Source organism: Vombatus ursinus, unplaced genomic scaffold (assembly GCF_900497805.2).
Source record: "Vombatus ursinus unplaced genomic scaffold, bare-nosed wombat genome assembly UNPS02012319.1, whole genome shotgun sequence".
In the NCBI taxonomy this organism is placed as follows: Eukaryota; Metazoa; Chordata; class Mammalia; order Diprotodontia; family Vombatidae; genus Vombatus; species Vombatus ursinus.
This window is the reverse complement of record NW_020952097.1, coordinates 1,335,860-1,354,531: the sequence shown is the minus strand read 5'-3', so window position 1 is coordinate 1,354,531 and position 18,672 is coordinate 1,335,860. Positions and strand designations below refer to the sequence as shown.

Here is an 18,672-nt window from a genome sequence, read left to right as displayed (position 1 = left end):
CCCTGCCTCCCTCCACACAATCCACTACCCTCTCTCCAGTATGAGATTAGAACATGAATTCTTAAGCAGGGACCCATGGATAGATTTTTTTTTTTTGGTGAGGCAATTGGGGTTAAGTGACTTGCCCAGGGTCACACAGCTAGTGAATATCATGTGTCTGAGGTCAAATTTGAACTCAGGTCCTGCTGACTTTAAGGCTGGTGCTCTATCCACTGCACCACCTAGCTGCCCCTCATGGATAGATTTTCAAGAGATCCTAGGAACTTACCTAAGGAAAAAAATGTCCTTATCCCAATATAATTAGTTTCCTTTGCAATCCTATGTTTTTTATTTAAACATTTAAAGACATCCTGAGAAGGGGTCCATAGATTTCACCAGATTATCAAAGGGGTCCAGAGCACAAGAAGGTAGAATGCCAGGATTAGGAGGACTTCAGGCAATCCATTTGCATGACATGTCCCTAAACTGTTCAGCCCTGAATTTTCTGGACCTTCTACCAACAAAAAGACCAAGAAATCTGAAGGAGGAGAGAGGACCAAGAGCTAACAGTTGAGGCATCAATTACTTCAGACAGAGATTAGGTCTGTTATTTATTTGCATCTTATTAGATTTGGATCACCTGGCTGCAGTGTCGGGGAAGATTTTAGGGTATGGGATTAGGTAAAACAAGTGGGTAAGTGATTTCAACTCCCCACCTCAGCTCTGGGGTTTTATAAATGCACTGCAACAACAACTAATTTCTAATTGATTATGGTGTTCCCCACCCACAGTAGCTGTTACAAGTCTTTCTTTCCTCTGGCCTCCCATATTACCTTCTCCCTCCTCCCATTCTTTTAGCTGAGGACCTACCTCACTTTACAAAGAAAATAGAAGTCCTTCCCTGTGAGCACTTTTTTCTCAATATTCTTTCTCAAAACTCCTTGATGTCGTTCCCCATTCTCTCCTCCTTTGCACCAGTCTGATGATGAAGTAGCCCTTCTTCTGCTCCCTTGATCTCATTCCCTCCCATCTCTCCTGGCAGATTGCCCCTACAATCATTTCTCCCACCTTCATATCCTTAAATTTTTTTCTTAGAAAAAGCTGTCTCCACACTTTGCATTCAGCTTCTCTCACTTCTCAACTGTTTTCAATTACATTTTATTTAATTTTTTAAATTATCAAACATTTGTTTTCTCTCTTGCCTCCCTTCCAGAAAAGATACAAAAAGCAAAATCCTTGTAGCAGATTTGTAATTAAGCAAAACAAATTCCTATATTGGCTATGTTCAAAAAATGTATTTCTCATTCTTCGTATTTAGTCCATCATTTCTCTGTTAGGAGTCATTGTATGGATCAGAATTCTAAAGTCTTTCAAAGTTGTTTTTCTCTATGAGGTTATTGTCATAGAAATTTTTCTCCTGGTTCTGTTTACTTCACTTAAGCATCAGTTCATAGAAGTCTTCCCATGTTTCTCTGAAACAGTCCCCTTTATCCTTTCTTATAGCACAATAGTATTCCATTATGTTCATATATTACAATTTGTTCAGCCTTTCCCCAGTTGATGGGGACCCTCTTATTTTCTAGTTCTTTGTTGTTGAATCATTTTCAGTCATGTCCAATTCTTTGTGACCCCATTTGGGGTTTTCTTGGCAAAGATACTAGAGTGGTTTACCATTTCCTCCTCCAGCTGGTTTGACAGATAAGGAAACTGAGGCAAATAGGGTTAAGTGACTTGCTCAGGGTCACACAGTAAGTGTCTGAGGCTAGATTTGAACTCAGGAAGGTGAGTCTTCCTGACTCCAGACCCATCACCCTATTCACTGATCACCTAGTTGCCCTTTTCCAGTTCTTTGCAACTATAAAAATATCTGCTATAAATATTTTTTTTACATTTAGGACCTTTTCCTCTTTGATACCTTTAGGGTATAGGCCTAGTTATGGTATCACTGAGTCAAAAGGTATGCACAGTTTATTTTGAGATACAGTTTCAAATAGCTTTCCAGAATCACTGTACCAATTCACAGCTTCACCAAAATTGTGTTAATGTGCTTGTTTTCCCAAAGCCTTTCCAAATTTGTTGTTTTCCTTTTTTGTCCACTTTGCTGATCTGATAGGTGTGAGGTAGAACCTAGAATTATTCTAATTTGTGTTTCTCTAGTTATTAGTGATTTGAAATGTTTTTCCATATTGCTATTGATAACTTGCCTGTTCAAATGCCTTTGACCATTTATTTATTTATCTTATAAATTTGAATCACTGCCCTTTGTGTCTTGGAAATGAGACCTGTATTGGAAGATTTTATTGCAAAGAGTTTTTACCAGTTAACTATTTCCCTTCTAATCTTAGCTACATTGTCTTTGTTTGTACAAAAACTACGCTTTTCAATCTAGCTTACAACCTTACTACTTCGATTTAAATTGCTCTCTCCAAAGTTATCAATAATCTCTTAATTGCCAAATCTCATGGCCTTTTATCATTCCTTCTTCCTTGAGCTCTACAGCATTTAACACTGTAGACCAGTGGTGTCAAACTCAAATAGAAATGGATCCCTGCCAGCTAGATATTGACCTAGAAAACCACCTGTTGGAGTTGTGAACTAGTTCAAGCATTCTGGAAAACAGTTTGGAACTAAACCCAAAGAGCTCTAAAACACTGCATACCCTTTGACTCAGCAATACCACCAGTAGGTCTGTGTCCCAAAGAGATAAAAGAAAAGGGGAAAGGACCTACTGTATAAAAACATTTATAACAGCTCTTTTTGTGGTGGCAAAGAATTGGACATTGAGGGGATGCCCATCAATTGGAGAATGGCTGAATAAGTTTTGGTATATGATTGTGATGGAATACTATTTTACTGTAAGAAATGATGAACAGAATGGCTTCAGAAAAACCTGGGAAGACTTATATAAACTCATGCAAATTGAAGTGAGCAAAACCAGGAGACAATGTGCACATTAACAGCAATATCGTAAGGATGATTAACTGTGAAAGACTTAGTTACTCTGATCAAAACAATGATCCAAGACAATTCTGAAGGACTCACAATGAAAAATGCTATCCCCTTCCAGAGAGAGAACTGATGAACTCTGAGTACAGATTGGAACATACCTTTTTTCTTTGTCTGTTTTTCTTGTTTTTTTTTCTTATTAATTTATTTTTAGTTTTCAACATTCACTTCCACAAGATTTTGAGTTCCAAACTTTCTCCCCATCTCGTCCCTCCCCCACCCTAAAATGGCATGCATTCTAAATACCCTTTCCCCTAATCTGCCCTCCCTTCTATCCCCAACCCCCATTCTCTTATCCCCTTCCTTCCTATTTTCCTGTAGGGTAAGATAGATTTCCATACCCAATTGAGTGTGTATGTTATTCCCTCAAGCCAAATTTGATGAGAATAAGATTCACTCATTCCCTGTCACCTTTCCCATTCCCCCTCCACTGTAAAAGCCTTTTCTTGTCTGTTTTATGTGAGATAATTTACCCCATTCTACCTCTTCCTTTCTCCTTCTCCCAGTATAATCCTCCCTCACTTCTTAATTTTATTCTCCAGATATCACCCCTTCATCTTCAGCTCACCCTGTGTCCTCTATCTATCTATCTTTCTACATACATATAATTTTTTCCCTCCAACTACCCTAATACTGACAAAGGTCTCATGAGTTACAAATATCTTTCCATGCAGGAATGTGTACAGTTCAGTCTTAATAAGTCCCTTATGATTTCTCTTTCCTGTTTACCTCTTCATGCTTCTCTTGAGTCTTGTATTTGAAAATCAGATTTTCTATTCAGCTCTGGTCTTTTCATCAAGAATACTTGAAAGTCCTCTATTTCACTGAATGTTCATTTTTTTCCCCTGAAGGATTATACTCAGTTTTGCTGGGTAGGTGATTCTTGATTGTAATCCTATCTCCTTTGACCTCTGGAATATTATATTCCAAGCCCTGTGGTCCCTTAATGTAGAAGGTGCTAAATCTTGTGTTATCCTGATTGTGTTTCCACAATACTTGAATTGTTTCTTTCTGGCTGCTTGCAATACTTTTTCATTCACCTGGAAACTCTGGAATTTGGCTACAATATTCCTAGAAGTTTTCTTTTGAGGATTTCTTTCAGGAGGTGATCAATGGATTCTTTCAATTTCTATTTTGCCCTCTGGTTCTAAAATATCCATGCAGTTTTCCTTGATAATTTCTTGAAAGATGATGTCTAGGCTCTTTTTTTTGATCATGGCTTTCAGATAGTCCAATAATTTTTAAATGATCTTTCCTGGATCTATTTTCCAGGTCAGTTGTTTTTCCAATGAGATATTTTATATTGTTTTCTACTTTTTCATTCTTTTGGTTTTGTTTTACAATGTCTTGATTTCTTATAAAGTCACTAGCTTCCATGTGCTCCATTCTAATTTTTAAGGAAGTATTTTCTTCAGTGAGCTTTTGGACTTCCTTTTCCATTTGGCCAGTTCTGCTTTTAAAGTCATTCTTCTCCTCATTGGCTTTTTGGACCTCTTTTGCCATTTGGGTTAGGCTATTTTTTAAGGTGTTATTTTCTTTAGTATTTTTTGGGGTCTCCTTTAGCAAGCTGTTGACTTGTTTTTCATGATTTTCTTGTATCACTCTCACTTCTCTTTCGAGTTTTTCCTCTACTTCTTTTACTTCTCAAAATCCTTCTTGAGCTCTTCCATGGCCTGGGATCAATTCATATTTTTCTTGGAGGCTTTGGATATAGGAGCTTTGACTTTGTTGTCTTCTTCTGGTTGTATGTTTTGATCTTCTTTGTCACCAAAGAAAGATTCTATGGTCTGACTTTTTTTTTGTGCAGTTTGCTCATGATCCCAGCCAATTACTTGAGTTATAAACTCTTTGTTAAGGTAGAGGTCTGCTTCCATTGTAGAGATTGTACTGTCCCAAGCTTCAGGGGTTTTGTGCAGCAGTTTTTAGAGATACTTCTAAGGAACTGTCAATTTTCAGTTCTTCCAACGTGGTATGATCAAGGGCAAGGTGTTTACTCCTTTCCTGGCCTGTGCTCTGGTCTATGAGTGACCACAAGTGCTCTTTTCTACCTTGGAACTGTGAGGAGGATTCCCTCTCCACCACCACTACAAGCTCCACTATGCCAGCATTCCTCCTCACCCCAGGACTGCTACCCAAAACTGCGACCCAGATCCAAGCACGAGCAAAGCAAGAGAATCCTGCCTCAGCACCAGCAAAGAGATCCCTGCAATCTCCCTCTGATCAGCCACTTGATTCCCTCTCTGTTTATGGGGTGAGCTCCAGAAGCAGCCACCACCCTGGGGCTGCATAGAGACTGGGGCTGGGACTGAGCTTCTCTCTCACTGCAGTTACAGACTTTTCCTACTGACCACCTAAGTTGTCTTTGGCATTTTCGGGTTGAGAAATCTGGAAACTGCCACAGCTGCCTGTGATTCAGCCCCCTGAGGCCTGCTCCAGGTTTGCTGAGGCCTGGTCTCTGCCTGTGCAGCCCACTCTGAACTGTGGCACAATAGACCTTTCTAATCAACCATCCAGGTTGTCTTGGGCTGGAAATTTTTTTCACTCTGTCTTTTTGTGGGTCCTGCTGCTCTAGAATTTGTTTGAGCTATTTTTAACAGATATTTGGAGAGTTTGAGGGAGAGCTCAAGCAAGTCACTGCTTTTACTCCGCCATCTTGGCTCTGCCCCGTTTTTCTTGTTTTGTTTTTGTCTGTGTTTTATTTTGCTTCATGGCTAATATGGAAATGTTTTGCATGACTTCACTTGTATAATTTATGTAAAACTGCCTTCTCAAAGAGGGGTGGGGCAGGAGCGGGGGAAAGAATTTGGAACTCAAAAATTTTTTAAATGAATGTTAAAAATTGTTTTACAAGTAATTGGGAAATATTTAATGAAATGAAAATAAATTAAAAAAAGAAAACCACCTTTTAACATCATTAACTATGTTGTGTTGTATTTTTGTTTATTTTGCTAAACATTACCCAATTACATTATATCTGGTTCTGGTTACACTGGAGTTTTGTAGCAGAGATTTTGACCCTTCTGTTGTAGACTACTCTCTCCTCCTGGATTCATGGCACTGCTCTCTCTTGGTTCTTTTTCCCACTTTGTTGACCACTACTTCTCAGTCTCTATTGATGGACCATCATCCATATGGAGCCCCCTCCCCCCCATATGATTGCAACCCAAAGCTCTGTCCTGGCTCCTCTTATCTTTCTACACTCTTTTTCCTTGACCACATCAGTACTTATGGTTTTGATTATCTCTATGCAGATGACTTACAGGTCTATATATCCAGCCCTTCCAGCCCTCATCTCTCCCTAGAACTTCAGGCTTGCATCTAAGGGACATTTAGAACTGGATATCCAATAGGTATCTCAAACTCAATATAACCAAAACAGAACCCATTGCTCTCCTCCGTTCTTCCAAACTTCCTTGTTTCTGGTGAGAGTGTCACCATCCTTCTGGTCACTTAAGTTTGCAGCCTTGGAATCAACCTCAATGCCTCACTATTGCCCATCCCCCAAATCCAACAGGTAGTGACCAGGACACTTAATTGCCAGGTATTGTCAGTTCTTCTGCATCTCATATCTTCCTACTCCTGCGTTCAGCCCTTTATCACCTGTCACTTGGACTGTTGCAACAACCTCCCTCTTTTAAGCCTTTCTCATCTCCAGTCCATCCTCCACACAGCTGCCAATATGTTTTTCCTAAAGCACAGGTCTGACCATCAGTCCTTTTTGCAGTAAACTCCAGTGACGCCCTGTTATCTCAAAGATCAAAGGTGAACCCCTCTGTTTGGCATTTTAAAGCTGTCACAACCTAGTTCCAGCTACCTTTCCAGTCTTGTTATTTATTACTACCCTTCATACATTCTGTAGTCTTGCCAAAATGTCCCTCTTATTGTTCCTTATCCATGACATTCCATCTCTTACGGCTGGGTCTTTAGGAGCCCAGCTTCTCCCCTATGCCTAGAATGTGCTCCCTCCTAATCTCTGCTTCTAAAATCCCTGGTTCCTTTCAGAGCTCAACTCAAATGATGCTTCAGTATATTGTAAACTCCTTCTCAGCAGGGAATGTTTCCTTTGTGTCATATCCACAGTACTTAGCGTAGTAATTGGCACATAGGTATATGCTGACCAATTGAGCAGAGGATCAGAAGAACCTAAGCTCAAATCTTGACTCTGAAACTTACTACCTGTGTGACCATGGGCAAATTACTTAACTTCCCTGAGCCTCAGTTTTCTCATCTGTAAAATGGGGATAATATCTCACAGGTTTTGTGAGGCTTACATAAGATAGTATTTTTGTTGTTGTGTCATTTGAGTCATATTTGACTCTTCATGACACCTTTTTGGGTTCTCTTGGCAAAGATATTGGAGTGGTTTGCCATTTCCTTAAAGCTATTTTCAAACTTTCAAGCGTCATATAAATGTCAGTTCTTATTAACACAACAAGTTTTTATTAAGCACCTACTGTGTACAGTGGATGGACAGCCACCGTAGTGATCATGAATGACAACATCAGGGGGAAACTCCCTCATACTAACTCTAAATGGGACTTCTCCATCAATCTGTTCCTTAATTCATTCAGCAGACATTTATTAAATATCTTTTACATGCAGTGTCCTCTTCTGGGCTACAGTGTTAGGGGACAAGACATGAATGAGATATCCTGTCTTTACTTCTTCCCTAGGAAAGTAGAGTTTACTTCCATTGTTCTACTCCCCGACTTTTCTCATATTTCATTTACTGGACTGTCAGCCCATTCATTGTACACTGTACAGACAGGAGATTGCCTCTGGCTATTTCCTGGTAACTGTCCATGGTGACCTCAGAATGTCTCAGTCTAGGCTCTGAACCATGGTTGCTGTTTGATGTACAAGGTTGATAAAAACAGGAGGGAAACCAGAATGGGGAAGGCATGAAAGATGATGTCATTCAGTACTGGTGGGCATCTATATACCAGAGAAGGACTTGACAGGCTTCCACGTGGACAAGATTCCAGACATGGCCCTAGAAGGCAGAGATAGGAACAATGGTGAGAGATAGGTGAGGCGAAGAGGGAAGAGCTCTAAAAAGGCAGATTTTGACTTTATATAAGGAAAAACTTCCTAACCATTAGTGTTAATCATGAGGGCAGCAGGCTCCCTCTGGAAATGGTATGTTCCCCATTCCAAGAGGCATTATAGGGTCATAAGATTTAGAACTGGAAGGAGACTTAGAGGTCAACCTCTTCATCTTACAGAAGAAGAAGAAACTGAAACCCAGGTGCCCAAAACCACACAGATTACTTAGTAGAAGAGCCAGGATTCAAAGCTAGGTTCACTTTCCACTGTCCCTTTGTACCACAGAGGTTAAGATGAACTCTCTTTGGGACTGTGGTAGGGATTCCTATTCAGGTGTGAACTTTGATGAGATGACTGTTGCATCTCCTTCTAGCTCTGAGGGTTGGAAGGGGGTGAGGTTCCTGTTTTTCTGTGATTCTTCTGTGCTGTGGGGCCTGTAGGTGTAGCCAATAATGATCCTCCTTTAGCCAGAGTTTACCCACTGACCTCTCTGACTCAACTTTCCATCCTAGAGGTGGTACTGTGGCTGCAGGTGGTATGACCTCTTTCTAGTCACCCTGAGGAGAGCTCATCCCCACAAGGGTAGCCATGCAGCCCAGAAAGAGCAGGTGTTTTAAGATCAGTTCAAATACAATCCAGTCTGTGTCTCTAGCAGGGCCTGGACAGACCGATTGAAGAGTGTCTAAGAGCAAGGATAGCCAGGGACTCCATGAAGGTTGAATTCTGTCTCTCCTGTCACACGAGAGGCTCTTTGAAGACCAGGCCATATCTCCCCATCTCTCAGAATATCACAGTAGGGCTGAGTGGAAAAGTCAGTCCCTGGTTTCTTTGCCTTCCAAACCCTGTAACCTCCTGGTCCTCTGACACTGTGTTTTTTTCTCTCTAGTAGATGCCTCCACTGATCCAGTTTCCGGGTTACATCCCCAATTCAGTGGCAATACAGCAACTATGGCCAAAGACAGAGTTGAAGGGAGTTGGGCAAGTTATCGATCTGAAGTCTGAAAGCTTTGAAATCCTGGAGGTATGGAGACAGATGGTTCTTAACTCTGTGAACCTCAACCTGGTAAAATATTTCCATGACTTCCATCTTTTTCATCACCCCAACTGTGAGACTGCATCCTTCCAGTGACCACTACCCCTGTGACCTTTCTTCCCTGTGTACCTCATCCTTTCCTTTGATTCCCATCCTCAAAACCCTATCCATTACCTCCCATCCCTTTGACTCCTATGGCCACAATCTCTACGCCTTCCCTTCCTGTGACCCTCATTCCTCAAACTCCTATCCCAATGAGGCTGATCAGATTTGGAGATGGCACCAAGCTAGAAGGGATAGCTAACACCTTGGATGACAGGCAAGAGGCAGAAAGATCTTGACAGCTAAAGCATTGAGCTGAATCAAATAAAACAAAATTCACTTAGGTTAAGTGTAAAGTCTTAAATTTAAAAAAAAATCACCTTTGCAATTTCAAGCTAGAGGAGGCATAGACAGCAATTTGTGTAGAAAAGATCTGAGTTTTAGTGCTTCACAAGCTCAGTGTGGATCGCCATACTGATGTGACTGACAAAAAAAAGTGATCTTGGGTTTCAGTAATAGAGGCAAAGCTTAAGGAGGTGATAGTCCCATTGGCCTCTGTCCTGTTAGACCACAACTGGAGTATTATGTTTATTTCTGGGTACCAGTTTAGGAAGGATATTGATAAATGGAAGAGTACTTAGAGGAGAGTAACCAGGATTGTGAGTCCATGGTGGAAGAAACTTGGACATTTAGCCTGAAGAAGAGAAGACTTGGGGAAGTGGGAAGTGAGAGGAATGTCATACCTGTATTCAAGTATTTTTGGAGAACTATTGTGGAAGTGGAATGAGATGGTTAGCTGCCAGGATCTCACCCCATCTGTGTGAGTCCACAGGGCTTCTGGCGTCCTTGGGCCATGGGTTACAAATGTATTCTGTTTGGTCCCAGAGAGCAGAACTTGAAGAAATGTATAATGATGTGAGAGAGAAGCAAAACAAAACAACCTCCTCGAGATTAGAGCTGTCCAAAAATGGAATGGCTTGCCTGTAGGAGTGGTGGGTTCCTCTATACTTAGAGGTCTTTGGGCAGCAGTTGGATAGCCACTTGTCAGATATGCTGTGGTGGGGATTCCTTTTGGGTTGGGTAGAGGGCCCCTCAAGTCCCTTCTGAATCTCATATTTCTGTCATCATAAGATGCTAGGATGTTGTATTTTTTCTTCCCTTCCCCCCTGTTCCCAATTAGAATGTAAAATCCTTGAGAGTAGGGACTTTTTCATTTTTTCTTTTGATTTCATTTTCTTTTTCATTTTTCTCAGCACATAATGCTTTACAAACAGACAGACTAATTGGATTAGATCCATCATCCCCATCACCCTCAACCCCTGTGACCCCCCTTCCTTGTGATTCTACCCTCTTTCCAACTATCATTGTTATCTTTCTCATTCCTTTCAACCCTGTCCCTGAAACCATTCATTCCCTTGATCCTGATCAATGCTATCTTAGCACCCCAATTTCTCTCAAATCCATTTGTGTGCTTCTCCCATTCCTATAATCTCCTATACTTCTAGTCACCATTATTATGACCTTCCTGCCCTTGTGACTCTCCCTCCCCTTTTCCTATGACCCCTCCATTCCTGAACCTATCTCTTCCTCATAAGTGATTCATCTATGTTCTCCTGTCTGTGATCAGTATGAGATGGACACAATGTGGCTTCCATGGGGCACAAGTAAGAAGAAAGAGAAAGCCTGGTTGAAGAAAGCCTTGGGTTTGCAACCCAGCTTGATCCAGGATACTATGCCTCAGTCAGATTCAAGCTTTGTGCAACAGGAAATCTTCCCTGTAGGTGGCTAGACACATATTTTTCAGTTTAGTCAGACCTAGGATCCTGCCCTACCCCTTTGGAACCCTCAGGACCCTCTCCCCAACTTCCTAGATACTCCTAGACAGCCCCTGGGACCCATAGGACGTCCTCCTGGGACCCTTAGACAGCCCCTGGGACCCACAGCACCTCCCTCTGGGACCCTTAGACAGCTTCTGGGACTCCCTCCAGACCTGCTCTTAGAGCTTCTCAACCCCTTCCAGGAACTTCTATCCCTCTGAGACCTCCAGATTTAGCCCCCAACACCCCCCATAAGATACTACATGTGTCTCCTAGATCCACCCGCAGATCCTCCTTCTAAGTCCTCCTAGTCATCTTCCTGATGTACCCCACCCCTTGTCTCCTTGGAGTCCCACACATTAGAGGAGATCCTATGGAACGGAACCCACTTATCACTTGGTGCCTTTCATAGAGACTAGGAATTAGACCAGATAACTTTCCCTGTGATCCTAGGAAGGTGTTGTCTCTGAAAAGCTTCATGAAAAAGAGAGTGAGAAGGAACATGAGAAGAAACAGATGCTGCCTGAGATTACTGTGACTCCAGAATTACGCTCCCAATTAGAAGAATTCCTCAGCTCCATAGATGCTTCTGAAACATGGGACCTTGACTCAACCTATGTTTCTGATAAGGGCACTCATCCTCTACTTGAATTTCTCATCTCTTTGTTGAATAAAGTGTGGTTCCAGAAATATTTGCATGATTTCAACCTTGAGGTAAATGGCAGGGGGTGGCATGCAGGAGAGAAAAAAAGTGTTCTTTACCCCTTTCCCAAGTCTTGTCTCTGACCTGATCCTAGCCCCCTGACTCTCCTTCTCCACCCCAACAAATCTTGTATAAGTTCTTGGAATCTTTAACCTTCTGATATAACTAGGACCCCCTGAACCTTTCCAACCTCATGGTACAACTCCCTCCCCAAGTCTAATAATCTCTAATGTTATAGTGTAATATGTAACATCCCCATGTCTACTAACCTTGTGGTACAGTCCCAAGAAAGTGAAATGCCCTTCAGTCTAATGGCATGGAGCTGGTACTCCCTACCCCATTGCCTCTAATCTCCTCATATGATGCCTAACTTTCCCCAATCTTGTGGTATAGTTGAGGATCCCTGATATAACCTGTAATCACATGAGGCCTCAGGATACCTAATGTGCTCTAAACTTACCCTCTATCCCCCTTCTGCTCCCATATCCCCTTTACCCAATGCACAAAGAACCAAAAAACCTTGGAATCAGTGCATTGTTCCTTTTTTCCCCACAGGCTTCCAGCCTAGGCCCTATCTGCTTTCCTTATCCATCCTAATTCTGTCTCTTAAGACCCTGGGTTTCTCCTCTTCCAGGTGCCCTACAGAAACAGATTACATGCTCCCAGTATGTTTTCCCCAAACTCCTAGAGGTCACCACATGACCCTCTATGGTTAGGGGCTTCTAAGGGAAGCATGGTGAATGATGGAAAGACCCCTGGGCCTAGAACTGGGAGAGATCTAGGTTAGAATTCTGGCTTCAGCACTTACTTATAAGCCATTTGACCCTAGGCAAGCCATTTCCTCTCTCTGAGTTCAGTTTTCCTCTTCCAGAAAATGGGGTAATCAATAATATGTGCACTACCCGTCTAACAGAGTTGCAATAAGGAAACTTGGAAGATATTGAGGGTTTCAGTGCTTATAAGGGCAGGGTAGGACAGGAAGCTAGAACATAGAAGATAAGAGAAAATTATCAATCATCTGCTACTAATATTTAGACCAGATTACCCCTCTATGATCCTAGGAGATTATTGTCTCTGAAGGGCTTCGTGAGAAGGCATCACATGAGATGCAACGACTGAAAAAACAAGAGAAGGAACAGTTGGTGCCTGAGGTTACTATGACTCCAGAATTCCTTTCCCAATTAGAATGCCTCTTTAGCTCCCTAAATGGTGATAGATCCTTCCAGGGCTTCCTTGTCCCCTGACTTGTGTCTTTGAAGCTGAACCTGGCAGGGAGTGGGACCCAGGCACATGGTGCTGGGTCTTTGGGGACCCAAAGGGCTAAGGTCATGCTTGGGATTCTAGTCGTGGCCCCCAAATCCTCCCTCAGCCCCTGTTCTCTTGCCACTACTTCAAAGACATACCAAGAGTGCCGCACAGGGGAGGATCTGGCCACAATACTGCTAAAGGCTTTGATGGAAAGACCCCTGGACCTAGAATTAGTCTGGCTTCATTACAAGCTATTTGACCCTAGCAAAGTCATTTCTCCTCTCTGAGGTCAGTTTTCATTTTCCAGAACATGGGGGTAATCAATAATATGTGCACTACCAACCTCACAGAGTTGCTGTGAGGAAAGTGCCTAGTAAAACTTACAGCAATAGAGAATTGGGAGCCATTGAGGGTATCAGTGCTTGTAAGGGCAGGGTAGAAGAGGAACATAGAACATAGAAGATAAGAGAGAGTTATCAAGCATCTGCTACTAATATTTAGACCAGACTACCTTCCCTGTGATCCTAGGAAGTTATTGTCCCTGAAGGGCTTCGTGAGAAGGAACGTGAGAAGGAACAAGAGAAGGAACAAGAGAAGGAACACTTGGTGCCTAAGGTTACTATGACTCCAGAATTCCTTTCCCAATTAGAATGCCTCTTTAGCTTCCTAAGTGGTGACAGATCCTCCCAGGGCTTCCTTGTCCCCTGCCTTGTGTCTTGAAGCTGAACCTGGCAGGGAGTGGGACCCAGGCCCATAGAGCTACGGGTGCTGGGTCTTTGGGGATGCAAAGGGCTAAGGTCATGCTTGGGTTTCTAGTCGTGGCCCCCAAATCCTCCCTCAGCCCCTGTTCTCTTGCCACTACTTCAAAGACATACCAAGAGTGCCGCACAGGGGAGGGTCTGGGCACAATACTGCTAAAGGCTTTGATGGAAAGACCCCTGGACCTAGAATTAGACTGGCTTCATTACAAGCCATTTGACCCTAGCAAAGACATTTCTCCTCTCTGAGGTCAGTTTTCATTTTCCAGAACATGGGGGTAATCAATAATATGTGCACTACCCATCTCACAGAATTGCTATGAAAAAAGTGCCTAGTAAAACTTACAGCAATAGACAATTGGGAGCCATTGAGGGTTTCAGTGCTTATAAGGGCAGGGTAGGAGAGGAACATAGAACATAGAAGATAAGAGAGAGTTATCAAGCATCTGCTACTAATATTTAGACCAGACTACCTTCCCTGTGATCCTAGGAGGTTATTGTCCCTGAAGGGCTTCGTGAGAAGGAACGTGAGAAGGAACAAGAGAAGGAACACTTGGTGCCTAAGGTTACTATGACTCCAGAATTCCTTTCCCAATTCGAATGCCTCTTTAGCTCCCTAAGTGGTGACAAATTCTACCAGGCTTCCTTGTCCCCTGTCTTGTGTCTTGAAGCTGAACCTGGCAAGAAGTGGGACCCAGGCCCATGGAGCTACTGGTGCTGGGTCTTTGGGGACCCAAAGGGCTAAGGTCATGCTTGGGATTCTAGTCCTGGCCCCCAAATCCTCCCTCAGCCCCTGTTTTCTTGCCACTACTTCAAAGGCATGCCAAGAGTGCTGCACAGGGGAAGGTCTGGCCACAGTATTGCTGAAGGCTTTGATGGAAAGACCCCTGGGCCTAGAACTGGGAGAGACCTAGGTTAGAATTCTGGCTTCAGCACTTGCTTATAAACCATTTGACCCTAGCAAAGACATTTCTCTTCTCTGAGTTCAGTTTTCCTCTTCCAGAAAATGGGGGTAATCAATAATATGTGCACTACCCATCTCACAGAATTGCTATGAAAAAAGTGCCTAGTAAAACTTACAGCAATAGAGAATTGGGAGCCATTGAGGGTTTCAGTGCTTATAAGGGCAGGGTAGGAGAGGAAGGTAGAACACAGAAGATAAGAGAGAGTTATCAAGCATCTGCTACTAATATTTAAACCAGACTACCTTCCCTGTGATCCTAGGAGGTTATTGTCCCTGAAGGACTTCGTGAGAAGGAGCGTGAGATTCAACGAGAGAGGGAAGGAAAGAAGGCACAGTCGTTGTATGAGGTTACCATGACGCCAGAATTCCTTTCCCAATTAGAATACCTCATTAGCTCCCCAGATGCTGATATGTGTTCCCAAGTTTCCTTGTCTCCTTCTCTGTGTCTTGAAGCTAAATCTGGCTGGAAGTGGGACTGGACACATAGAGTTACTGTCTTTGGGGACCCAAAGGGCTAAGGTTTCTGGATTTCTTCTGGGTTTCTTGGGTTTTTGGTCCTGGCCCCCCTGTATTCTTCCTCAGCCCCTGTTCTCTTGTTACTACTACAAAGGCATATCCAGAATGCTTCACAGTGGAGGGTGTGGCTATATTGCTGCTGAAGGTCCTGGAGCGAGCCACCTGGGAGGATGGCACCGAGGCTATGATGGTGCTCACAGAGATGATGCCCTGGCTGGGAAATGAATTCCAAAAGAGGCTGCAACACTTGCTGTTGAAACTTCTCAACAAAGACCCTCCCCCAAACCTTGTGGTATGGCCCCAGACCACGCCCCTCCCCGCCAAGCTCCAGACTTTATATTCAAGCTAGGGGAGCACTCCTTAGTCGACTTTAGTTACTTCCAACATATCCCCAGCCTTGAGCTGGTAATACAGCCCTGGGCCCCCCAGTTCCCCTGACCTCATGATATGGCCTATTGTTGTTTGTTGTTTAGTTGTTTTCAGTAGTGTCCGACTTTTCCTGACCCTATTTGGGGTTTTCTTGGCAAAGATACTGGAGTGGTTTGCCATTTCCTTCTCTAGCTCATTTTATACAGATGAGGAAACTGAGGCAAACAGGGTTAAGTGACTTGTCCAAGGTCACACAGCTAGTGTCTGAGGCCAGATTTGAACTCAGGACTTCCTGGTATGGCCTATATGGCTTCTTTTTCCTGCCTGCTTGAGCTCCTGAAATAGCCCTGAAACTTCAGGCATCCCAGAACTTCCCTCCCCTTCACCTTCCAAACCTGTAACTCCAAAGCCCTGGAGAGTCCCCATCGCTAACAACAAATTTCCAAAAACTTGGCACCTTCAAGCCCTAGGAAACCCTTAGTCCCAATGATGATGCCCCCTAGGGCCCCTCAAGTCTAAGGACTGACCATGGAATGGCTGGGATAAACCTGGTTATGTAGACACTGACTCAACCCCAACCTTGGAGTCCCCAGGACAAGATAGAGAAGAAATTTGTGATGACAGCCCTGAAGGTGCTCATGATTGTTTCCCTGGGCTCTCGGGACATGGTCCTGGAACTTATGTCCTACTTCCTCTACTCACCCCCTCGGTGCAGGTGAGATACTCCCACCCACCCCCACCACAGAGGTGGGACCACTCTGGGACAACAGTGAAAACCCCTTGGGACAGAGGTGAGATCCACCCCACACACACAGGTGTGATCTCTCCTGAGAGATGAGGGTGACCTTGCTGAGAAATAGGTGAGAGCTACCACACCCACAGGTAAAACACGAAAAGGCAAGAATTCCCCACACAAATGAGCAAGCCAACCCCACCCCCGACTTACCCAAGTGCACGTGAGACCCCACCACCCCCTGAGCACAAGTGAAACCACATGTGAGTCCCCCCCTACCCAGGAGACACCTCACCCAGCTAAGGCTTCACTCATGAATGGAATCCACATTCAAGTGAGACACAAAGATAAGTCCCTACAATTTAGTTGGGGAAGCATTTATTTACTGCCTGTTCTGTGTCAGGCTGTGCTAAGTGCTGGGTGTGCAAAGCCAAAAATGAAAAACATCTCCTGCCTTCAAGCAGCTTACGATAGAACAAGGAAACAGATAACTATGCACAGGATAATTATAACACTATCAATGGGGGGAACAGAAGACTTCATAAAGGAGGTGGAACTGTGAAAGAAGCTGAGAAAGCAGAAGCGAGGAAGGGCAGTATTCCGGGTGTGGGATGGGGTATGGGGGGCGGGGGCAGACTTAGAAGCTGGAGCCTGAATGCTGAGTTCCAGGAGGCAAGTAGGCCAGTTTGGCTAAAATGTAGAGAGTATGTAAAATCAGTCTGGAAAGGCAGGCGGGAACCAGGGTAAAGGGCTTTAAGAACTAAGTTGAGGCATTTGTATTTTATCCTAGAAGCAATAGGCAATGACAAATGTTTACTACATAGTTTGCAAAGCATTTTCAACATATTATTTCATTTAATACCCACACCAACCCTATGAAGCAGGCGCTATTATTGTTCCCATTTTACAAGTGAGGAAACTGAGGCTAAGAGAGGTTTAATGACTTCCCCAGGGATACACAGCCGTAAGTGTCCAGCTCAGGCCTTCCTGTCTCCAAGTACAGCACTCTATACTCTGTGACATCCGAAGAGTCTTGGACAGGGGAATTTCATGGTTAAAACTGTGTTTTGAACAGATTGTTTTGTCAGTTGTGAATTGAGGAGGGGAGAGACTGGAAGCAGGGAGTCTAATTAGAAGAACATTGTAATGTTCCATATGATGGATGATGAGGGCCTGAATTAGAACGGTGACAATGTAAGTGGAGACAAGGGGACAGAGATGAGAGATGCAGTTAGAATCAGTAAGACGAGGTAAGTGATTGAATAAGGGATGCTTGAGAGGAAGATGCTGAAGATGATTCTGAGGTGGTAAATCTGGGGGACTTGAAGAGGCCCTGGAAAAAAATAAGGAAATCTGGAAGAGCAAGAGATTTAAGGAACTGGGACCGTTTTGGGGTTTTTGGTAAGGGTTTAATAAGTGCTTGCTGATTGATTATGGAGGGAAGATAATGAGTCTTGTTTTACGCATAATTGAGTCAGAGGTGTCTAAGGGCATTCAGAGAGAGTTGATGATGAGGGTGTAGAGTCTGAAAGATGAGGGTTATATTCTAGCCAGCGACACCAGCTATTTGCATACCCTTGACCAAAGATTAATTACAGCTCTATAGGAAAGGTCTCCCTTTTCGACGGAGCTTGAAACTTTGGGAGGAATATACAAGGAGTGGTGAGAGAGAGAGGGGACACCCACCTAGCCAGTCAGATTCGCCAAATCAACCCTGGCCATTAGTGGAATGACAGATAGACCTAGGAATCATCTACATAGGGTCGGACATGTAATTCATAGTATTGAAGAGATTACCAAGACAGAGGATCTAAAGAGAATAGAAGAAGGCTCAGAACAGAGCCTTAACACAGGTAAGACCCTCACCCACTCACCCACCCAAATGACACCTCCCACACACTTGAAACAGCTTGTATTCTAAAAAGATGTGTAGACAACGGAAGCAAGGATGGATGACAGCCAGTGAATACAAAGGTAAGGGACAATCCTATAAGAATAGTATCAAAATAGACTAAGAAAATTTTGACTAAATGTCCATACCCCTTGACCCAGAGATTCCACTGCTAGGCACATACTCCAGGGAGGTCAGCAGTAAAAAAGAAAGACTTCATATATACCAAATATTTATAGCACCACTGTTTGTAGTGACAAAGAACTAAAAACAAAGTTGTTTCTGCCCATTGATTGGGGAATGACTAAACAAGTTATAATGGAGTATTATGGTGCTGTAAGAAATAGTGCATACGATGAGTTCAGAGAAGCATGGGAAGACTTACGTGAACTGATACAGAGTGAAGTTAGCAGAACAAGGAAAACAATATATACACAAGGACTGCCACAGTGTAAATGGAAAGAACAACTGAAAAAGCAATTGCAACTAAATGCTATGAAATAATGAACAAGTGTGGCTTTAAAGAAGAACCATGATAGAAGAGACATGGCTCCATCTTTGGAGAAG

At 43.2% G+C, this 18,672-nt stretch overlaps 1 protein-coding gene across 1 annotated transcript in view; it reads left to right on the top strand.

Moving 5' to 3' along the window:
* WDR97 (WD repeat domain 97) overlaps window positions 1–18,672 on the top strand; it is a 63,846-nt gene that overhangs the window by 38,173 nt on the left and 7,001 nt on the right. Inside the window, exons 15-17 of the mRNA XM_027857705.1 lie at window positions 8,921–9,052; window positions 15,207–15,404; window positions 16,075–16,196. Coding sequence (XP_027713506.1) covers window positions 8,921–9,052; window positions 15,207–15,404; window positions 16,075–16,196 — 452 coding nt within the window. The remainder of the gene's footprint in view (window positions 1–8,920; window positions 9,053–15,206; window positions 15,405–16,074; window positions 16,197–18,672) is intronic.